General features: G+C 43.3%; 1 protein-coding gene across 6 annotated transcripts in view; it reads right to left on the reverse strand.

The window, feature by feature from the left end:
* The window catches only part of SRGAP1 (SLIT-ROBO Rho GTPase activating protein 1), a 319,573-nt gene that overhangs the window by 87,014 nt on the left and 212,293 nt on the right, over positions 1–20,266 (reverse strand). For all 6 annotated transcript variants that reach the window (XM_062203307.1, XM_062203305.1, XM_062203303.1 and 3 more), the window contains exons 5-6: positions 12,041–12,223; positions 11,414–11,542 (exon numbers count right to left, since the gene is read on the reverse strand). In XM_062203307.1, coding sequence (XP_062059291.1) covers positions 11,414–11,542; positions 12,041–12,223 — 312 coding nt within the window. The remainder of the gene's footprint in view (positions 1–11,413; positions 11,543–12,040; positions 12,224–20,266) is intronic.

The following is a 20,266-nucleotide window of genomic DNA, read 5'->3' on the forward strand; positions in this document are numbered from 1 at the left end:
ATTCTATGGAGCTTATGAATTATTAATGACGAAATGAAAAGCCAGCCTCTGTACAAAGAGCTGAGTTATAATCCAAGTGCATTTAATGATGAAAGTACATAAGAAACCAGAGAAATATTTCATGGGAACAAAGCAGTGTTATTCTGGTGGATGAAAAATTCTGAGTGAATACATAAAATTATGGATTAAAAATCTAGGGAAGAGAAGACTGTTGGAAGTAGAAGGGTGTAATTTTTTTTTTTTTTGATATCTGAAGAGCTGACAAGGTGGACTCTACTCAGTATCAGTCTAAATCATCATAGTGTGGTGATTTCCTTAGGCAAAAAGGTTGCAAATAATATGAAAATGAAGATGAAATCCAAGTGTCGAGCACCATGATAAAGACTTCATCTTGTCCCACAAGCTGAGTGAGTGGAAGTTAGCAGGGTAGCTGGGGACAATTGGATCACCACCATTCAGGGAGACACTCACTATTTTTGCACAAACTGAAAAGTGGAAGGCTGCTCCTAAAATAGAGTTATCATGGAGCTGCATGGGCCAAAATGTGCAACATTCACGTTTGCACAACGCCCAGTGAGAGCCAACGTTATTTGCAGGGGGCAGCCTTGGAAATGCCTGGAGGGCAGCCCCGAGCTCCCCGTGACTCTGGGATTAAGCAGTTGTCATGAGGCTTGGAGAGGGGAGGCAGTGTGCTACCTTCACTTCTCTACTCTGGCCTCTGCCTCGGAGGCCACTTCTGGGAGTTTTTCTCCTGGGTTTTAATAAGCTTGGTTTTGACCATTCCAGAGCAAATGGATACGGGAGAGAGACTGCCCAGGCCTTATTTTGAGTCTTTCTGAAAAACTGTGCAATGCAAGGAAACTGAAGTCTAAGTATAGCTAGATTTTATGTCACCCTGGATAGCATCTCCAGGGCCTCAAACAGTAAAGTCCAGGCCTTTTACATCAGCACTGAAATGAAGTAGTTTTCTTTTCCATGGCTATCTCTTTGTCCCTCACTCTTTCGCTCTCTCACTATTTAAGCACCTTACCCTAGAAACTGCAAACACAATTTGTGAGTGAGGGGCATCTTGCAGTACCAAACCCAGATGTCTAAAATTCTACAGCAATTTTCATACACCTGCTTCTATGTCTGGGTTCCTGTGATCCACGGAGAGCAATTTAATTCTTGCTGCTGCCTTACCAACTGTAGCTAAGCATTTAGCAAAAACTATTTCGTATTTCTTTTGAGCAACGAAAAGGTCAAAGTGGAACATTTGTGTGATAGGAATGGATAAGAAGCAGGAGAGAGGAGACCCGAGGTTGCATATGCCTGAGCCAATGAGTAGGCTGAACAATCATTTGCTGCCTAATTCAGTTCACTCCCATTTACACATGGAGTCACTTCCTTCAGAGGAGCGTCTCCCAGACCCATTTTCTCCAGACCAAACAAAGCAAGCCCAAAGAAATACAGAGCAGATGGTAGCCGCTATGGAGAAAATAAAAGGTCAGAGGGACAGGGAGTGTTAGGAGGAAACATACTGCTTTATTATACATGCCAGTTGAGGTGTAGCAGGAGGGAAAAGAAAGAATCAGAGGGCAGTGCTGTGGCGTAGTGGGTAAAGTCTCCACCTGCAGTGCCAGCATCCCATATACGTGCAGGTTTGAGTCCCAGCTGCTCCACTTCTGATTCAGCTCTCTGCTATGGCCTGGGAAAACAGTAGAAGATGGTCCAAGTGCTTGGGCCCCTGCACCTGTATGTAGACCTGGTAGAAGCTCCTGGCTCCTGGCTTTGGATGGGCCCAGCTCCAGTCATAGCAGCCATTTGGAGAGTGAACCAGTGGATGGAAGATCTCTCTTTGTCTCTCCTTCTCTCTGTCTGTAACTCTACCTCTCAACTAAATAAATCTTAAAATAAATAAATAAATAAAGAGAGAAGGGATCGATCTCAGCGAAGCTCTGGAAGAAGAGTATTCCAAACAAACAGTACAAAGGCCCCAAGCCAGGGGAAGCTTGGAGTCTCTGCGGAACAGAAAGATGTCCAATGCCCTTGGGCCTGGCGAGAAAGGGGAAGTTCCAGGAGGTGACAGGCACGGGCAGCACGGGGAGCACCAGCTCACACAGGGTCTGGCTGAATACCCTGGGGGTTATTCCAAGGACAACAAGAGTCCTTTGGAGAATTTTAACTAGGGACTGACATGTCGGATTTGACTGTGGCTGCATGGGAAGGGCATGGGGTTTTGGCAGGTACGAGTGGGACCTGGGAGACACCCCAGCAGCTACTGCAAGGCAGGCAAGAGGGGAAGAGGCTTTGTGCAGGCGACTACAAGTGCAGGTGGTGAGAAGTGACAAGGTGTGGGACGTTTAGGAGATGCAGACGATAGGACTTGCTCACGTTTGTATTTATCTGCGGGGAACGAAGGAACTGGGATTCTGGCCTGTGCGACTGAATGGACAAAAGGTGCCATTCTCAGGGGCATCAAAAATGGGTAGGAAGAAAGTTGCCTTGTGTGTGGAGCGGGTGACCACAGGGTACGAATGATTGCATTGTGAGTGTTTGACATGTTCTAGATGCCTATTGGACATCTGGGTTGAGATGTCCAGAAGACAGGTGGACACACAAATCTGAAGCCCAGGAAGATAAGCAAGGCTGGAGATAAAAATCTGGGAGCCATCAGGTGGTATTTAAGCCAAGGGACAAAGTGAGAGACAGAAAGCTGAGGATCGTGCCTTTGGCAACCTTCAGCACTCAGAGGTTGAGCCAAAAGGGACAAACACACAAGACTGAAAACACAGAAGGAGCAGCCATGCTGCAGGAGGACACCAGGCGAGCGCGGTTTCTGCTGAGCGAAGGCCCACTGTCCCTGCACTAGAACGAAGCTGAAATGCCAGTTACTGCAGTCAGCGAACTCATTTCGGTTTTTAAACACCCCGACTATCACAATGAGATAAAAACCCTGCCTAAGTCAGTTTGCATGATCACTGTAATATCCTAACTCATTTAACATGATCTCTCTCTAATCTTCCTAAATAAGAGTTCAGGTCTAATGGGGAATACAGTATTATAATTTGGCAGGTTTTCATGGATAAATCTTAATACCATTATGTATGCGGAAAAGTCAAACTAATTAAGAAAACTCTGAACTTTGAATAAGTTGCTTTTTAATTAAAGTCATGTCCTGAGAGACAAAAAGATGCTAAAGGTTTTAGCGTAGCTGATTACCCAGAAATGATAAAATAGAGATGGCATGTAGTATATGATGCAATCTAATTTCAACCTCATTCTGCATAAATGGCCAATAAAACACATATGACAGATATTTGTACAAAGAAAATTGGCTACAGCAGGGGATTATTCCCTGGCAATATTCCACAATAGTAACAAAGAATTACCCTTCAAGCTCCAAAGTGGCTTGCAAACTTTTATAGGGAGAAATTGGAGCCCACGAAACTGCACTACAAGAAATGACAGATCCTTTATCATTACTGGGCAAGTATTCTGGGACACAGCACCAACAGAATTTTATTGTTGAGGACTTAGTTTTTTTGAAGGCATTTGGAAGGTGTGGGACTGGACTGAAAAGGCTATGTAACCAGTAACACAATCTTAAAACCAGTTTTGTTTCTTTATAGAATTTATTTGCATTTACTTGAAAATCAGAGAGACAGAGATCTTCAATCTGCTGGTTCACTTCAAACATCTGTAGGGGTAGCCCAAGCTGAAGCCAGGAGCTTGAAAATTACAAAATACTAACAATATTGGAGAAGACACACACACAAAATGGAAACACTTCCCATATTCATGGATTGAAAGAATATTATTAAAATATCCATACTACACAATGCAATCCACAGAGTAACGCAATCACAATCAAAATATCAATGACAATTTTCACAGAACAAGGAAGAGCAAAACCAAATTCACATAGAAGCACAAAAGCCTCTGAATAGTTGAAACAATCTTGAACAATCAAGCAAGCAAGCAAACAACTGGAACGCGTCAAAACACCAGATTTCAATATATACTACAGAGCTATAATAACCAAACCAGTATGATGCTGGCATAACAAGAGACCCACAGACCTATGGATTAGACTAGAAATCCCAGAAATCCATCTATCTATAGCCAGTACAAAAAACAGGCACTTGATAAAGGAGAATCTCCTCAGTAAAGGATGATGGGAAAGTGGGATGTCTCTATGTAGAAGATTATAACCTGCTTCCCTTACCCGCAAACCTCCTACTCCATACAAAAACCAACTGACAAAGGACCAAATATCTAAATGTGAAATTATGAAACTACTAGGAAAAAGACTTAGGGGAAACACTTCAAAAATACTGGCATAGGGACCATTTTCTTTGGATAAGGCCCCAAAAGCACAGGCAACAGAAGCAAAAATAAACAAACAGGATCATATAAAACTAAGAGGCTTCTACACAGTGACGGAAACAATCAATCAACAGAAGGAAGAGACAACTAAAAGAAATTCTGGGATGAAATCTTTGCATTCCATTAACCTGACAAAGGATCAATCTTCAGATTATGTAAGGAACTGAAATAAAACCTCAACAACAAAAAAGCAAACAATCCAGTCAGGAAATGGGTAAAGGAACCAGACAGACATTTCTTTAAGAAACACAAATGAAAAAAAAATTTAATTTACCAGTCACCATGGAAATGCAACTCAAAACCACAATGAGGCTAGAATGGCTCACTAAAAAAAACAAAAACAAAAACAAAAAAACCCCAAATGATCACAAATTCTGGCAAGGGTATGGAGAAAAAGGAACCTTTACACACAATTAGTGGTCATTTAAGTCAGTAACCATTATGAAGAACAGGATCTAGGTTCCTGAAAAAATTTAAAACAGATCTCTACAACTCAGCTATCCCACTGCTGGGTATATACTCACAAAGGACATGAAATCAGCATATGAAAGACATACCTATACTGCCATGTTCACTACAGCACTATTTACAATAGCCAAGACACAGAATCAACCCAGGAGTTCACTGACAGATGAACGGGAGAAGAAAATGTGATATACAGGCACTGTGGCGCAGCGGGTGAGGCTGCTGGCTACAGAGTCAGCATCCCATATGGGTGCCTGTTTGAGTCCCGGCTGCTCCACTTCTGATCCAGCTCCCTGCTGGTGTCCCTGGGAAGGCAGGAGAAGATGGCCCAACTGCTTGGGCCCCTGCACCCACGTAGACGACCTGGAAGAAGCTCCTGGCTCCTGGCTTCAATCTGGCCCAGCTCTGACTGTTGCAGCCATTTGGGGAGTGAACCAGTGGAAGAAAGATCTGTCTCTTTTTCTCTCTCTGACTCTGTCTCTCTATGACTCTGCCTTTCAAATAAATAAATGTTTAAAAAAAGGAAAATGTGATATATATATATGTGTGTGTGTGTGTGTGTGTATATGTATATGTATATATATCTCCAGTAGAATATTATTCAGCTGTAAAAAACAATGAAATTCTGACATTTTCAGGAAAATGGATAGAACTGGAAATCTTTATGTTAAGTGAAATAAGCAGAAAGACAAAAGCAGTATGTTGTCTCTAATATGTAGAAATTAAAATAGATCTGAACTTAGAACAGTGACTAAGAGAGGTTGAGGCGAGGGAGGGAAGGGGAGCTTGAGGGAGGTGGATAAAAGGGACTATGACAGAGTCAGGTAAAAGCAAGAGTTGCAGTGTCCCACAGCACAGGGGGTGACTGTAACTTCCTGTCGTGTATCACACAGGATGAACAGAACTGAAGAAGCAGGGCTCTTTCAAACACAAAGAAAGGGTAAGGAAAGAGAAGGCTAGCTGCCTGGCTTGACCCGTCCACGCTGCGGACACCTGTGGAAATGCTGCACTGTAGCTCCGTAGAAATGTACACACTCCGCTTGTTAATCGAAACCTTTAGATAAGAGACATGCACAAACGATGGTTTTCTGTGTTGGCTGCCCAAAGGAGTCCCTTTAGGGGAAAGCAGCAGTAAATTACTGAATCAAGATGAGCGGGAAATTATCCCAATAAACATATTTTGGTTACATAAAACATTTCAGGTATCACCTTCTTCATTGTATTACCTTCAATATCAAGAAGCTTTAGAATTCTGACATCTCATATTTCATTTTATTTTTTAAATCATCTTTTACTGAAAGAATTTACTCATACATTAGATTCTCAGGGCCACAGCAAATGCATAATAATTGCTATAACACAATTCTCAATTCTCATGTTAATGTGATGTTAATACAAGGAGAGCAGATTTAATGTAATTCATAGTATTGTTAGAATTGTTATCTATGACCTAATATTTTAAATGTGGGCTTGATTAAGAGGTTCATTTACTTATTAAATTTATTGAAGTATTTTCTGTGAAAGAACACATCATGAAATTAATTCACTGATTCCAACAATGCACAATTTAAAATTTGCTAAAATTAAATTGCAGTAGAGTTCCAATAAGCACTATTTAGAAATGATTAAGGTTTTTCTACATTTCAGAGAGAGAACAAGTGAATGCACACACATACTTTTCTAATTAAAACTAATATTGATAGGTAAAGGTAAAGTTTATCCCAAACAGGTAAAAATTGCAATGGTTAAGTATTTTTCAAAACCCCAGATATACAGAAAATACCTGAAGTAGTCTGTCAAAGTGCTGAATTAACATTTCTAGCTGTAGTAGTTGCTAAAATGGGGATTCTATTAAATAGAATGCATTCACTAACCTGAAGTGCTTGAAAATATTTTTAAAGGTGTTATTTCCCTTTAATTTGCATTATTTACTTGTACTCTCAGAAAGCATTTTGCTGACCAAAAGTAAATTATTCCTCAGATGGTGCTGAGCGCCAAATTATTAGATTTCCAATGTAATAAAATTCAGATTTGGGAAGTATAAGTTTGGTGTCAGGGGAAAAACTTACAGAGGAATCAGAGTTATATCACCCTATTAATTGTAATATCACTATTGATGGTTAAACAGATGTTATTACATGCTTGCATAATAGGTAGCGACTTCACCTTTGATGTAGTCTATCTCAAAATGTTCAGCCTGAATTCATCAAGCTGCTACATAAAATTCACTTTGAAGAAAATATCGAGATTAAAGTGCCAGGGTAAATTACATGACAAGGAGGCAACTGACAAATCCGGAAGCTAGGCATTCTAAGAAACAATTGTCGGTGTCTCTTCAACAAGGTACTTCACCAGATTTAAAAAAAAAAAAAGTTTAAGAGACATATTATCCACGCACAGTACGTGATCCTAAACTGGGTCTGGTATAGATACACCAATGGTGAAATACTTCTGGGGTCACAAATGGAAGTACAGTCTGGTTGTCAGGTAAGACCAAAATGTACTGAGACGGAACGATGGAGGTCATGGGTTGAACACAGCAAGTTTAGGAGCTGTATATAAATCATGACTTCACCCTGCCCTTCTGGTCTACAACTGAACACAGAGAAAGTCAAGGTTTTACCAGATCTCAGCAGTAAGAATGGGATCCTTTTGTCTGTAGTATTGTCTAGTTTTTATACTATTGTACTGCTTCTGTACCAATAAAAGAATAGGTTTAAAATAAAATCCTCTGGAAACTGTCCTATGACTGTTTTTTATGGTCTCAATAGATTTATTCGTGATGGTCCATCATATGAAGTTTGTTAGAAAAGACACAGATATTGACAAGCACAGAAGCTAAGGGGAAACCAGAGGTTTATATGTAAGGTCTCAACTTGAAGTCTTTGTCTCTTTGTAAGGCTTTGATTTAATCAAGATACATTACTGCCTTTCCTGTCGTTTTACTTGCAACATGCTGTGCCTTAAAAATGTTGATTTTTTTTTTCTCTAGAGGCATAACAAGTCTTCTCATTATTATTAGATAGCTCAGCAAAAAATGTATATTGCAAAATAAACTTAAAAATCAAAAAGGATTCTAGCTTTGCATAATCATCAACCTGTTCTCTTTCACCAGAAAGGGTCAAGCCTAATGGGTTTTAGGATCACCACTATACATGCAAATTGGACTCTTATAACGTAACCAGACACTTTAGAATGTACATGTTTACTCTGTCTTAAAAGTGAGTCGAGAAACATATAAATTATTTTCAGTAAGAGTAGTCAATTTCAGCTGACTATAACAAACCAGTTTCATGTCATTTCTTTCAAAATTCATATTTAAATTATATTATTGAGAATTGGTCAAATTTTAAATTCAAGGCTGATCTTTTAAAAGTCTGACTTTTTGAAAAATTGAAAATGGGAGCTGGTGTTGTGGTACAGTGGGTTACACTTGATCTTAGCCAAAAGGCCGAGAGGGGATGGTACAGCTGGCTAAGCCACTGCTTGGCGATGCCAACATCTATCAGAGCACCTCTCTGGTCCCAGTTTCTCTGCTTCCTATCCAGTTCCCTGTTAATGCACCTGCGAAGACAGTGGAGGACGGTACCGGTGCTTGGGCCTCTGTAACTCCCTTCCAAGCTCCTGGCTTCAGTTGGTCCCAGCCCCAACCATTGCAGTCATTTGGGGAATGAAACAGCAGATGGAAGATCTCTTTCTTTCTCTGTGTCTCCTCTCTATGTCACTCTTTCAATAAGTAAATCTTTTTTAAAAATTGAAAATGACTTGGCAGATTTAATTAGATCCAGAAGTATCAAAGGTTTAAGGTCTACTATTTATTAGTGTAACCTTAACGGAAGTTATTTACCCTATCTATACCTCAGGGTTTTTTAAAAAAAATTATTTATTTTATTCAGCAGGCAGAGACAGATGTAGACAGAGATCTCCCATGTGCTGGTGCACTTCCCAAACGCCTGCAACAGCTGGGGCTGGGCTAGGCCGAAGTCACGAACTGGGAACTCCATCAGATCTCCTACACTGGTAGCAGGACTCCAAGTACCAGTTAGCATCCTCTGTGTGTGCATCAGCAGGAAGCTGGAACTGCAACAAGAGCTGGATCTCAAAGCCAGGCACTCTGGTGTTGATGTGGGGGACCTAAGTAGCTTCTCAACTGTTGTGCCAAGCTGACCCAGACTTCTTTCTTTTAACCTATTGCATGCTTAACTTGTGAAAGCTACTATGAGTCACCGAATCATCTTATAATATCATAACGCTGTTTAGTCCAATCAATACAAAGCAGTAGATGAGTAAAGGTCTAGCATATAACTCTCTGAATCTTTTCTATTTTCACTGTGCTTTTCTTGTGACACTTAACCCTTTTTATCTTGTATCTGCAGGTACTGGCAATTTTGGACGCATGATTTTTGTCTGCTTTATCTTTGCCATCTCCTACAGTGTTAGCACAATAATTGGGCTCGTCAGAACCTAATTTCTGAAAGAAAGAAGTGCATGATGCAAAGGGTTCAAGTGGGGGGATAATGGTGGCATGCACAGCATACATGTAAGAGTGGGCACATATCTGAAAAGTTCTAATTGAGCCTAATTACTGCTCTTTCATATCACATTCTATGAGAGAAAAGTATAGAGACGTAGAGAAATCTATAAAAGTGGTTTATGTGCGCTCTATTTTGCCTCAAAATATTGATTGCTTCTGTAATCAAGCAATCACTTGTGTAGTCACTTGCTTAGCCTCTGTCTTCTCTGCTTTAAATTCCACACAGTAAGGATTCTAGATGGCTTCTCAGAGCCTCAGCATCTCATAATAGTGGGGACCCAAAAAATATACTTGGCATCAACGGATGTAGTTAGAGGTACACCACTGCATAATTTGGAAGTGATGGGATCTCCTCTCTAATGGAGTGTACTAGGCACTTACAGCCTGGCAGAACCTGACAATATGGTTTTCACTGGTACTATGGGTCAAGCAGAATTTGCCTCCCAGGGGCTGGCACTGTGACATAGCTGGTAGAGCTACCACCTGCAGCACTGGCATCCCATATGGGCACTGGTTTAAGTCCCAGCTGCTCTACTTCTGATCCAACTCCCTGCTAATGTGCCTGGGAAAGCAGTAGAAGATGGTCCAAGTCCTTGGGCCCCTGAACCCTCGTGAGGGACCCGGAGGAAGCTCCTGGCTCCTGACTTTGGGTAGCTCAGCTCCTGCAGGTGCAGCCATTTGGAGAGTGAACCAACAGATGGAAGACTTCTCTCTCTGTCTGCTTCTGCCTTGCTGTAACTCTGCCTTTCAAATAAATAAATAAATAAATTTTAAAAAAATTTGTTTCCCCAGGCCGGCGCCGTGGCTCACTAGGCTAATCCTCTGCCTTGTGGCGCCGGCACACCAGGTTCTAGTCCCGGTCGGGGCACCGATCCTGTCCCGGTTGCCCCTCTTCCAGGCCAGCTCTCTGCTGTGGCCCGGGAGTGCAGAGGAGGATGGCCCAAGTGCTGGGCCCTGCACCCCTTGGGAGACCAGGATAAGCACCTGGCTCCTGCCATCGGATCAGCGCAGTGCGCCGGCTGCAGCGCGCCAACCGCGGCGGCCACTGGAGGGTGAACCAACGGCAAAAAGGAAGACCTTTCTCTCTCTCTCTCTCTCCCTCTCTCACTGTCCACTCTGCCTGTCAAAAAAAAAAAAAAATTGTTCCCCCAAAGCTTATGCAGCTATTCAAACTATGATGTCTTGGCCTGGTGTTGTGGCGTAGCAGGTAAAGCCACTGCCTGAGACACCGGCATCCGATAGGGAGGCTGGTTGGTATCGTGGCTGCTTCACTTCTAACCCAGAGCCCTAAAGGCCTGGGGGAAGCAGTGAAGATGGCTCAAGTACCTGGACCCCTGCCTCCCACCTGGGAGACCTAGAAGAAGCTCCAGGTTCCTGGCTCCTGGCTTGGCCCGGCCCTGTGCCCTGCAGTCACCTGGGGAGTGAACCAGCAGTGGAAGTTCTCTACGTGTGTCTCTCCCTCTCTCCCTGTAACTCTTTCAAATAAATAAATAAAACTTAAAAAAAAAATCATAAGCTGTGATGTTTTAAGGTAAATGGTTGGTTGAGTAGGGAGGGAGACTTGGATGGCACTTGAGAAGTGTGGTGGGTGGGTGGTGAGGGCGTGCCCTGGGAGGGTGGCTTCCACAGGAGCTTTGATTTATTTACGTTCACACTTGGCCTGGGTTCTCTCCCTCTCCTGCTCTCTCTGCTTCCTGCTTTCCCATGTGATCTTTGCACCCACCTTGAGCAACAACGACCAGAAGCTGGACTACAGAGCTGCCTGTATTTGGGCTGTCAACAATAAGCTGAAATAAGCCTTTGCCTTCCAGACACTTCTCTCAGGCATTTTAGCTAAACGCAAACATTTTTCCACATGTATCTTACCACAACTGATGGTGTTCTGGCGTCATGTAGAGTTTAATTGGAAGTAATTTTTTCCTTTCTGAGTATTATGTAAACTAACACTAAAAAATGATGGTGTGATGGTGTTTCCCAACCGGTGAACCAGTTATTGTTAATCCCACGTGTATGTTGAAATTAAAAATTAAAACTTCAAGTACTTACATCAATTAAATCGGAAAGATCATGAATATAATACTTGAAAACTGAGGCATTGGTGGCTTCAAGTGTTAGGAGATATTCATTCCGTGCCTTAATCGATTTCAGCTTATTTTCTGAATACTTTGCTTGTCTCTGAAAAATGAACAAGAGCCAAGCATTAAAAAAAAAAAAAAAAAAGAAAGCAAAGTCACTTTTTTTAAACAAGACAGAGAAGCATACATGCATTTTTATTAATTGAAACAATTTATTCCACAAACACAAATGACTCTCAAAGTCCCTTGTGAAAAGTGCATTTTGAATATGACTTAAATAACAAACTAAAATTAACTAGCAGTGGGGAATAAAAGCAGTGTATTTGGGCTTTGGACCCATTTGCCATGAAATCTCTTTGTTAACATTCACGTTCTCCACTTTGTGTACTGGATACTTGGCATTCACCACCAAATGATGTCCAGCACTTATTACAGGATTTTTATGTGTTTTAAACACTTCCCATTCCCGTGGGAGGACGTGCGTGTCATTTCACGATAATTTACAATGTGTGTCTATCAGCTATTGCATCAGTGTTCTCAGCACTGATTGCCTCCTCCAATGAGGACAGTGGGGGCACTGCAGTATATTTTTCCGTACCTTTTCTTTCATTTTTTCAATTTTCTTTACAGAGCTTCGTCGCTGATGTCGTTCTTCCAGTCGAATATGGAAGACTGGATCACCCGATCTCCCAATTTGCTTCTCCTCCTGTTTCTCTGCCTCTTTCAGCTTGCTCTCTGCACTGATGCTCTCTGCGTGATACATGTGGTACGTTTTCATCACCTGTGGAAAGTGATCCCAGTTGTTAAAAAATGCCTGTCTGGGGCCGGCGCCGTGGCTCACTTGGTTGATCCTCCGCCTGCAGCGCCGGCATCCCATATGGGCGCTGGGTTCTAGTCCTGGTTGCTCCTCTTCCAGGCCAGCTCTCTGCTGTGGCCCGGGAAGGCAGTGGAGGATGGCCCAAGTGCTTGGGCCCTGCACCCCATGGGAGACCAGGAGGAAGCATCTGGCTCCTGGCTTCGGATCAGCGCAGCGCACCAGCTATAGCAGCCATTTGTGAGGTGAACCAATGGAAGGAAGACCTTTCTCTCTGTCTCTTTCCCTCACTGTCTAACTCTATCTGTCAAATAAATTTAAAAAAAATTATATAAAAAAAAAAGATGCCTGTCTGTGTCAGGAAATTAGAGCATGAATGGGAACCATTATACAACGTGCGTGTTAAAATATTACCTTCCAACTGGCAGAGGGGAAAGCCAGACTGTCAGTAACATAGGTAAATTATGACTACTGGTTCTCCATAAGCAAACAAAAACATGCAAGTCCACCTGCCAGGAAGAGGCACGTATGGGACAGGCTTTGATGAAAAACTGATTGACAGAGTCTTACACACACTTTTCAAATATGTGTAAAATTCTCTTAAGCTTAAGTGTTTCTCCGGCCGGCGCCGCAGCTCACTAGGCTAATCCTCCGCCTTGCGGCGCTGGCACACCGGGTTCTAGTCCTGGTCGGGGCGCCGGTTCTGTCCCGGCTGCCCCTCTTCCAGGCCAGCTCTCCGCTGTGGCCAGGGAGTGCAGTGGAGGATGGCCCAAGTGCTTGGGCCCTGCACCCCTTGGGAGACCAGGAGAAGCACCTGGCTCCTGCCATCGGATCAGCGCGGTGCACCGGCTGCAGTGCAGTGCGGTGCACCGGCTGCAGTCCACCTACCGCGGCGGCCACTGGAGGGTAAACCAACGGCAAAAAGGAAGACCTTTCTCTCTCTCTGTCTCTCTCTCACTGTCTACTCTGCCTGTCAAAAAAAAAAAAAAGTGTTTCTCCAAGAATCTGCTCTCCAATATTAATATCCAGAATTAGCCAGCCATTCATAGATATACTTTAGCCCATCAAAGCCCTGAATTAGTAGTCCTTACTAGAGTAATGCTACTGCATAAAATCTACTTGTCAAAATATAAAATGTTAAGTATTAAGGTTCAAATATAGGTCTAGTAATAGATTTATCTGATCAAAAAGTAATACTGTATGTTCCATGCAGAAAGTATGACACCACAAACATAAAATAAAGCAAATAAAAAGCAAACATAAACACTGTTTAGATCTTGGTGTGAAGTCTTGCAGTCTTTTCCATGAAAATACAAACATACACATATGTCTTCATTTCAAAATTGCTACGTATTTTTTCTTTTTAAAAATGGAGATCATACTGTATTCCTAATTTTAAAGCCCCCTTTTCACTTAACAAATGCAAACATTTTCCTCTACCATGACATATTCTTCTGAAATATAACTTTAAGTATTGTATAGTGTTTCTTTATACGAGTATGCTACAACTTAACTAATTCTGTATTGTTGAACATTTTTGGATAAATAAACCTGCGCTGAAAACCCTAGGTATGTACACTATCTTAGTGCTTCTCTTGGAAATGATATATGTAGAGACATGCATTTCAAATAAAGGATATTCAGCCTGTGCGTTAGAAAACCTATGTGCTTCATAATTGCAGCCTCAAATAATTAATATGTACATTAGCTATTCTTATAATTTCTATAATTTCTGTATATAGTTTCTATACTGTTAGACACAAACTCATAAAAATAACAGATTTTCAGATATTTTACCTGAAAATCAGTTTTACAATATAATTTCAATGTGTTGTTAATACGCAGTCTCAGACATCGGGGCAAATTCTGAATCCTATGTATTTTAGCACAGTTATACTCAGTCACACACATAAGGTAAAATACTCCAATGCAAGTGATGTGTCAAGGAACGGACCAGAATGTAGCACTCAGGGCTACGCATTAGTGGCGGCACTTTCTCATAAATTATGGCAGGTTCCCAAACACAGAACATATATTTTATTTCATTTGCAAATAACCAGAAGTTATTCAAGAGCTAATTGTATCACTAAGATACAGTTATTAAGAAGCCGAGATGAATGTAATGTTTTGAAGTAATGAACTTGATCTTTCTCATTTCAAAAGGTGAGTTTAAAAATAGTTTGAGTCTTGGAAGCATCATTGGAAGAAACACATTTGACACTGCTGTTTGTGTAAGTTAACAACAAGACAGAAAATCAGCACTGTGCAACACTTCAAGAGGACTATTTTGAAGAGTAAAACCTGGGGTTAATGAAGAGCCTTTATTTATATTTTCATAAAACCTGATTTCGTTTCTTAAAAATGTAAGCTGGCAAGCGATGTCAAAGGCAATACTGAACAGGAACAAAAACCTGCAAAGCAGTGGCAGCTTTTCCAGAGCTATGTGCAACTGGAAATTTGTGTGTTTTTAGTAATTAGCGAACCCATCCGGGGGAGGTTTGGTTGGCTACTCCAGTTTCAAAGAAAAATAAAATAGTATTGGGAAGCAGCTGGGCTCTAGGGAGCGAGAAGGGAGTCACCCTGGGCAGCTGGGCAAACAGTGGGGTCAGCAAATCCACTACACACCTTGCATTTCTAGGCTTGGCTTCCCTGCCTGAAGCAAACCCACAAACCATTTAGGTACTGGTTCCAGTTACCTCCTCAAAGGAGAGGGTGAAAAAAACCAAACACACACCTCACGCTCTCTCTCTCTCTCTCTCTCACACACACACACACACACACAGAGCGCGAGCTGTGTAGCTGTCTGTTCTCCTTGCCAACAGACAGGAAGGAAGAGACAAGAACATGTGACTTCCATCACACTGGAATGAAAAGGCATCCCACACAGTCCTGGGCATCCAGGAAACATTTCTTTTAAATACATCACAAAGAAAAGACCTGACCCAATGCACTTTCCATAGGTACTGAGGACTAGTAATAGCAGGTAATTTGCACAAACTATGAGGAGTACATGGAGCTGACTGCCAGCATGGTGTTTCTTATTAGCTGGGTTCAAAGGAAAGCATTTCAGTTTCACCTAAGAGTAGCAGGAAAAGGGTGTAAACATCTCATTAGACAGTGGTTGAGCACAATAGCTGAGGATTCTCGACTTCAATGGTACCTTCCAGAAGTTGCTTTGTTCAGTTTTCCAGTCTGACTGAGGGATTCTACTATTCTCTAAAATGTTAACAGATACAATCAATGGATTTTAAGAGTTGGGGACAAAAACACTAAAAGCTTTTTGAGAGCTCTAATTGCCGATAATGAATGCAAGCACAAACTGTGTTATTTAAAATGTGAGCTGTTGACAGAAGTGAAGTGTGTTTTGTATTTAACGGTTCTTTCAGAGAAGGGAATAAAAGCTTTTGATTTTTCAAAGGTGTATTTAAAAAAAGTATTTATTAAAAGGCAGAATGTGTGTGTGTGTGAAAAAGAGAGACAGAGAAGAAAGAAGGGAGAGGAGAGGAGAGAGGGAGAGAGAGAGAGAGAGAGAGAGAGAGAGTGAGAGATCTATCTATCTTCCATCTGCTGGTTCACTCCCCAAATGGTGGCAATGGCCAGGGCTGGGCCAAGCTGCCTGGAGCCAGGAACTCTATCCAGATCTCCTACATGGGTAGCAGAGGCCCTACAACTTGGGCCATGCTCTACTCTCTTCCCAAGAGCATTATAAGGGAGCTGGATTGGAAGTGGAACAGCTGGGACTCAAATATGGGATGCTGATCTTGCTGGTAGCAGCTACACCTGGTACACCAAAACACCAGCGCCTCCAAGGTGCATTTTGAATAGGAACTACAAAAAACAAACAACAAGAACAACAACAAAAAACCCAGCTTCTCTATCAGTTTAATGCAAACACCAGTCTTTGTATACCAAATGACATGGTAGGCATATAACCACTTAAATAAGAGTCCAAGAGCACTTTTTTCTTATTTGAATGCTAAAATTTCATTCATAATTTTCCATTCAACAAACTCCATTTATTTTTCTTCAACTGCAGAAAGAACACAGTCAAGTTGAAAGCGACCCATTTCATGGCTTTGCGCAACTGGGAAGCCTTCCGAAGACCTGTGGGCACACACTGTCAGCCTTTTCTTGCGGACGGGCCCTTCTCACGTATCTGATACTGCTCAGGTGGGCTTCAGTAGGCCCATCTGAATACTTGCAGTAACATTTTGAAGTTTAGTGTTAGGGAATCAGTAGGTATTTGAAAACTACATGTGTGCTGCAGAAGATCAATGGATTAAGCCTATAGTTTCTACTTTTTGACTTTTGGCTAGAAGTTAGATGACATGGACCCTATACCATGTACTAGGTGTGGACCATTTACTAGTAAGTGGGTGATATACCAATCACTAGGTATGGGAAAAATTATTTAACATCTCTGCCCACCTTATGAAGTTATTGTGGATGCCAACCTGGGTCTCTATTACTGTACTCATAAATGTGTACATCTGTGTCCAAAACATCTAACAAAACATATACTAAATACAGGTATGTACACATACAACAGGCATATATTGGCTTAGCAAGCATTATATAATGCTTATTAGGTGCTAGAGAATGTTTGAAATACTTTACAAATAATAACATAGTTAACCCTGGAACTCTAACGAGATGGTATCTTTATTCTCTCCATTATATAGATGATAAAACAGAGGCTAGAGAGGTTACACAGGTCACACAGCTGCTCTGACAGGCTGGCTTTAGAGCAGATTTTCTAAACTGTTATGCCACAACTTTGTACAACTGACGGCCTCCTTACCTAGGGGATACAGTGACTCTTGGTTATATGCAGGGATGGAGGAAAAGAGGGAAAGATAATTATTTATTCAATATCTGCTTGGTGCTTACAACCCATCAGGCACTGAAGGGTGTAAAAGTACTTGGTTCTCATCCTCTAAGAGTTTAGATTTGAGGGCACTAAAAATGGGCCTTCGATAGTGAAGGGTATAGACGAAGGGAAAGCAGTCAGGCTAGAAGGCTGGGAGCTGGACAAGTGCAGTGTGGGAGGCAGAGGGAGAGGCACACAGGTGCGGCAGGTGTGAACAGACCAAGACAGCAGCGAAGTGGGCTCAGCTCAGAGGTGGGCGGTTGGGGTGACTGAGCTGAACAAGACTGGACGTGTTGGCAAAGGCCAGCTCAGGAGACCCGGAGACCCGAACGAAGCAGGACAGCCTTTATTCTCCAGGGGTTTTTGAATCCACAGAGGTGCAGACAGCATGATTAGAGCAGTAGCTGGGTCACAATCTGGTGACAATGTACGCCGATGGCCTGGGCTACAATGTGACCTCACTTTGTGTGAGGAGGAGTTAACAAAAAGAATCCAATACGACAGTTAGGGAGCCCTCTGTGAATCACTCCCTTCGACCATTTCTCAAACTTGACAAGATTCCCTCTGCCACGGTGTTCGACGCCACCACAGCTTGGTCTTGACACCTGTCCAAGCAGCATTCTGTGTGCTACTCACCGGCAGGCCCACAGGGCTCCCTCTCTGGAATCTGCGCGTCCCCCAGGCCAGTCCCGCCACCTGAGATGCCCTCTGTCCTCCCAATGCAAGCTTAAAGCTCACCGATCGCTCAGTGTTGCCGGGCTCCCCAGGCAGAGGGACCTTACTCTTCTGACAGCCAGGGCTGACGGACAGCACATGAGCCCTCTGCCAACATGTCACAGACACTGTGGACCTCCTCATTTTGTGGACTGTCCTGTAAGACTGGCTAGGGCACCAACTGCCCCTGCAGACCCTAAATACTACCGTTCATTCACGATGAATAACATGGATGTTTCGTGAGAAACAAGTGGAGGACAGGAACCTGTTTGATGATCAGATTATCCATCCACGTATTCGCTAACCAACTACCGTGTGCTTGCCATTGTTCTTTTACATCCCCAGTATTGTCAAAAGTATCATCAATGAACACCTGGGATTGAGTTCACAAGTAGTTTGTGATCATTTCAGAAATGCTGAAAGTACTGGAATCTATTGCCCCCCACTTCCCACCCCCCAAAAGGTGTGGTGGGTTGGTGGGGTAGGGTGGGGCATGAGAAGCAATATATCAGTAACAATATCTTACCTCCACTGCCAGCTGCTTTGCTCTAGCCACCAATCACTGAAAGCTCTTCTGAGAAGCTACATTTTTCAGGTTTCCTTAATTGTCAGCAACCTAAGATGAAGACCTACTTTCCACAATCAATACCGAAGAGGCCTCTAACTGTAACTGAATTTCTCCAAGTGCCAGACTAACAAACACTGGGTAGGACCCGCAGCAGTAGAAGTCCCTTCCTTTGGTTTCTCAGAGAGCTCTCCAGCTCAGGGGAAAAACAGGACAGAGCTGACTGAGGCCCAAGTAGCTGGATGGCAAGAAGCCTGCTCTCCCGGGGTCTGTACACTCTTGGTTCCCTTCCCCAGGTTACAGCCTCTGATGAGCCACGCCACGGATCCAGGGTCTGACTCCAGACACGGGTGGTAGGTAGGAACCCTCTCTAAAGGAGCACAAGGTGAGGCGGGAGAGGGTCTAGTTGTGGAGACCCTGGTTAAGATGCCCACAACCCACACTTGAGTACCTGGGTTCGATACCTGGCTTTGGCTTCTGACTCCAACTTCTTGCTATAAAGCAGACCCGGGAAGGCAGTAGTGATGGCTCAAGTAATTGGGCTACTGCCACCCACGCGGGAGACGCAGACTGCATTTCCAGCTTCCAGCCCAGGTCACAGCAGGAATCTGGAGAGTGAGTCAGTGGGTGAGAGCTCCCTTGCTCTCTGCCTCGCAAATAAATTAAAAACAAAAACACAAGAGCACAGAGTAATTACAGCTAATAGCATTGTATCACACAATTCAAAATAGCTACAAGAGAGGATTTTTGAATGTTCTCATCACAAAGAAATGATGAATGATAAAAATCCTGGGTTGATCAACACACAATGGATAAACATATAGAAATGTTGCACCATATACACAACAGTAATTTTTTTTTTTTGACAGGCAGAGTGGACAGTGAGAGAGAGACAGAGAGAAAGGTCTTCCTTTTTGCCGTTGGTTCACCCTCCAATGGCCGCCGCGGTTGGCGCGCTGCGGCCGGCACACCGCGCTGATCCGATGGCAGGAGCCAGGTGCTTCTCCTGGTCTCCCATGGGGTGCAGGGCCCAAGGACTTGGGCCATCCTCCACTGCACTCCCTGGCCACAGCACAGAGCTGGCCTGGAAGAGGGGCAACCGGGACAGGATCGGTGCCCCGACCGGGACTAGAACCCGGTGTGCCGGCGCCGCAAGGCGGAGGATTAGCCTAGTGAGCCGCGGCGCCGGCCACAACAGTAATTTAAAAAGAGCCCCCAGGACGCGATGCACCGGGATCTGTATGCCCGCGACCTCCAGCCTTCTTGTTCTTTACCGCACAGAGTTAACCCTGGTGAAGGACCAGCTGTTGGAGCCAGGCAGCCCTGGATGGGAGCCCTAGTGTCCCCCCTTAGTCCCTGGGCACATTTCTTGACTTCCTTGAGCCTCAGCTCCTTCGAAGTGAAAGGGGGACGAAACGACAGGACGAATGGAAGCACCTAGAAGGCCGGGTAGTCTCAATCGTGGCACTTGCTAAGGTTATGTTGTCGGAGAAGAGTGCAGGCTTTGCAGCCAGACTACTTGACTTCAAATGCAGACTCTTAGCAGACAGAGGCAGGATGCTGTCTCCCAAGGGCAAAGCAGCCAGCAGAACTGAGGATCAGCAGAAGCGGAGTGATGGAGGCCTTCCTGGCACGTTAAGACCCCTGCCAGCCAAAACATTTTAAAAACTGCTACCATATACCAGCGGGAAAGGCCCAAGAGTTGACTGCGCAGACTCCCACATGATCATAAGACACACTACTGGAATTTTAATTTTGAAAAGGCTTAAACTATCTGCAGTGTATATCCCATGATTGGCATCCTTTTGCATGTAGGAGTATGGTGACAGTCTTTGTAAAATTAGCCTAGGCTTCAGGGGGC

The sequence above is a fragment of the Lepus europaeus genome, chromosome 10 (assembly GCF_033115175.1).
Source record: "Lepus europaeus isolate LE1 chromosome 10, mLepTim1.pri, whole genome shotgun sequence".
NCBI classification, from domain to species: Eukaryota; Metazoa; Chordata; class Mammalia; order Lagomorpha; family Leporidae; genus Lepus; species Lepus europaeus.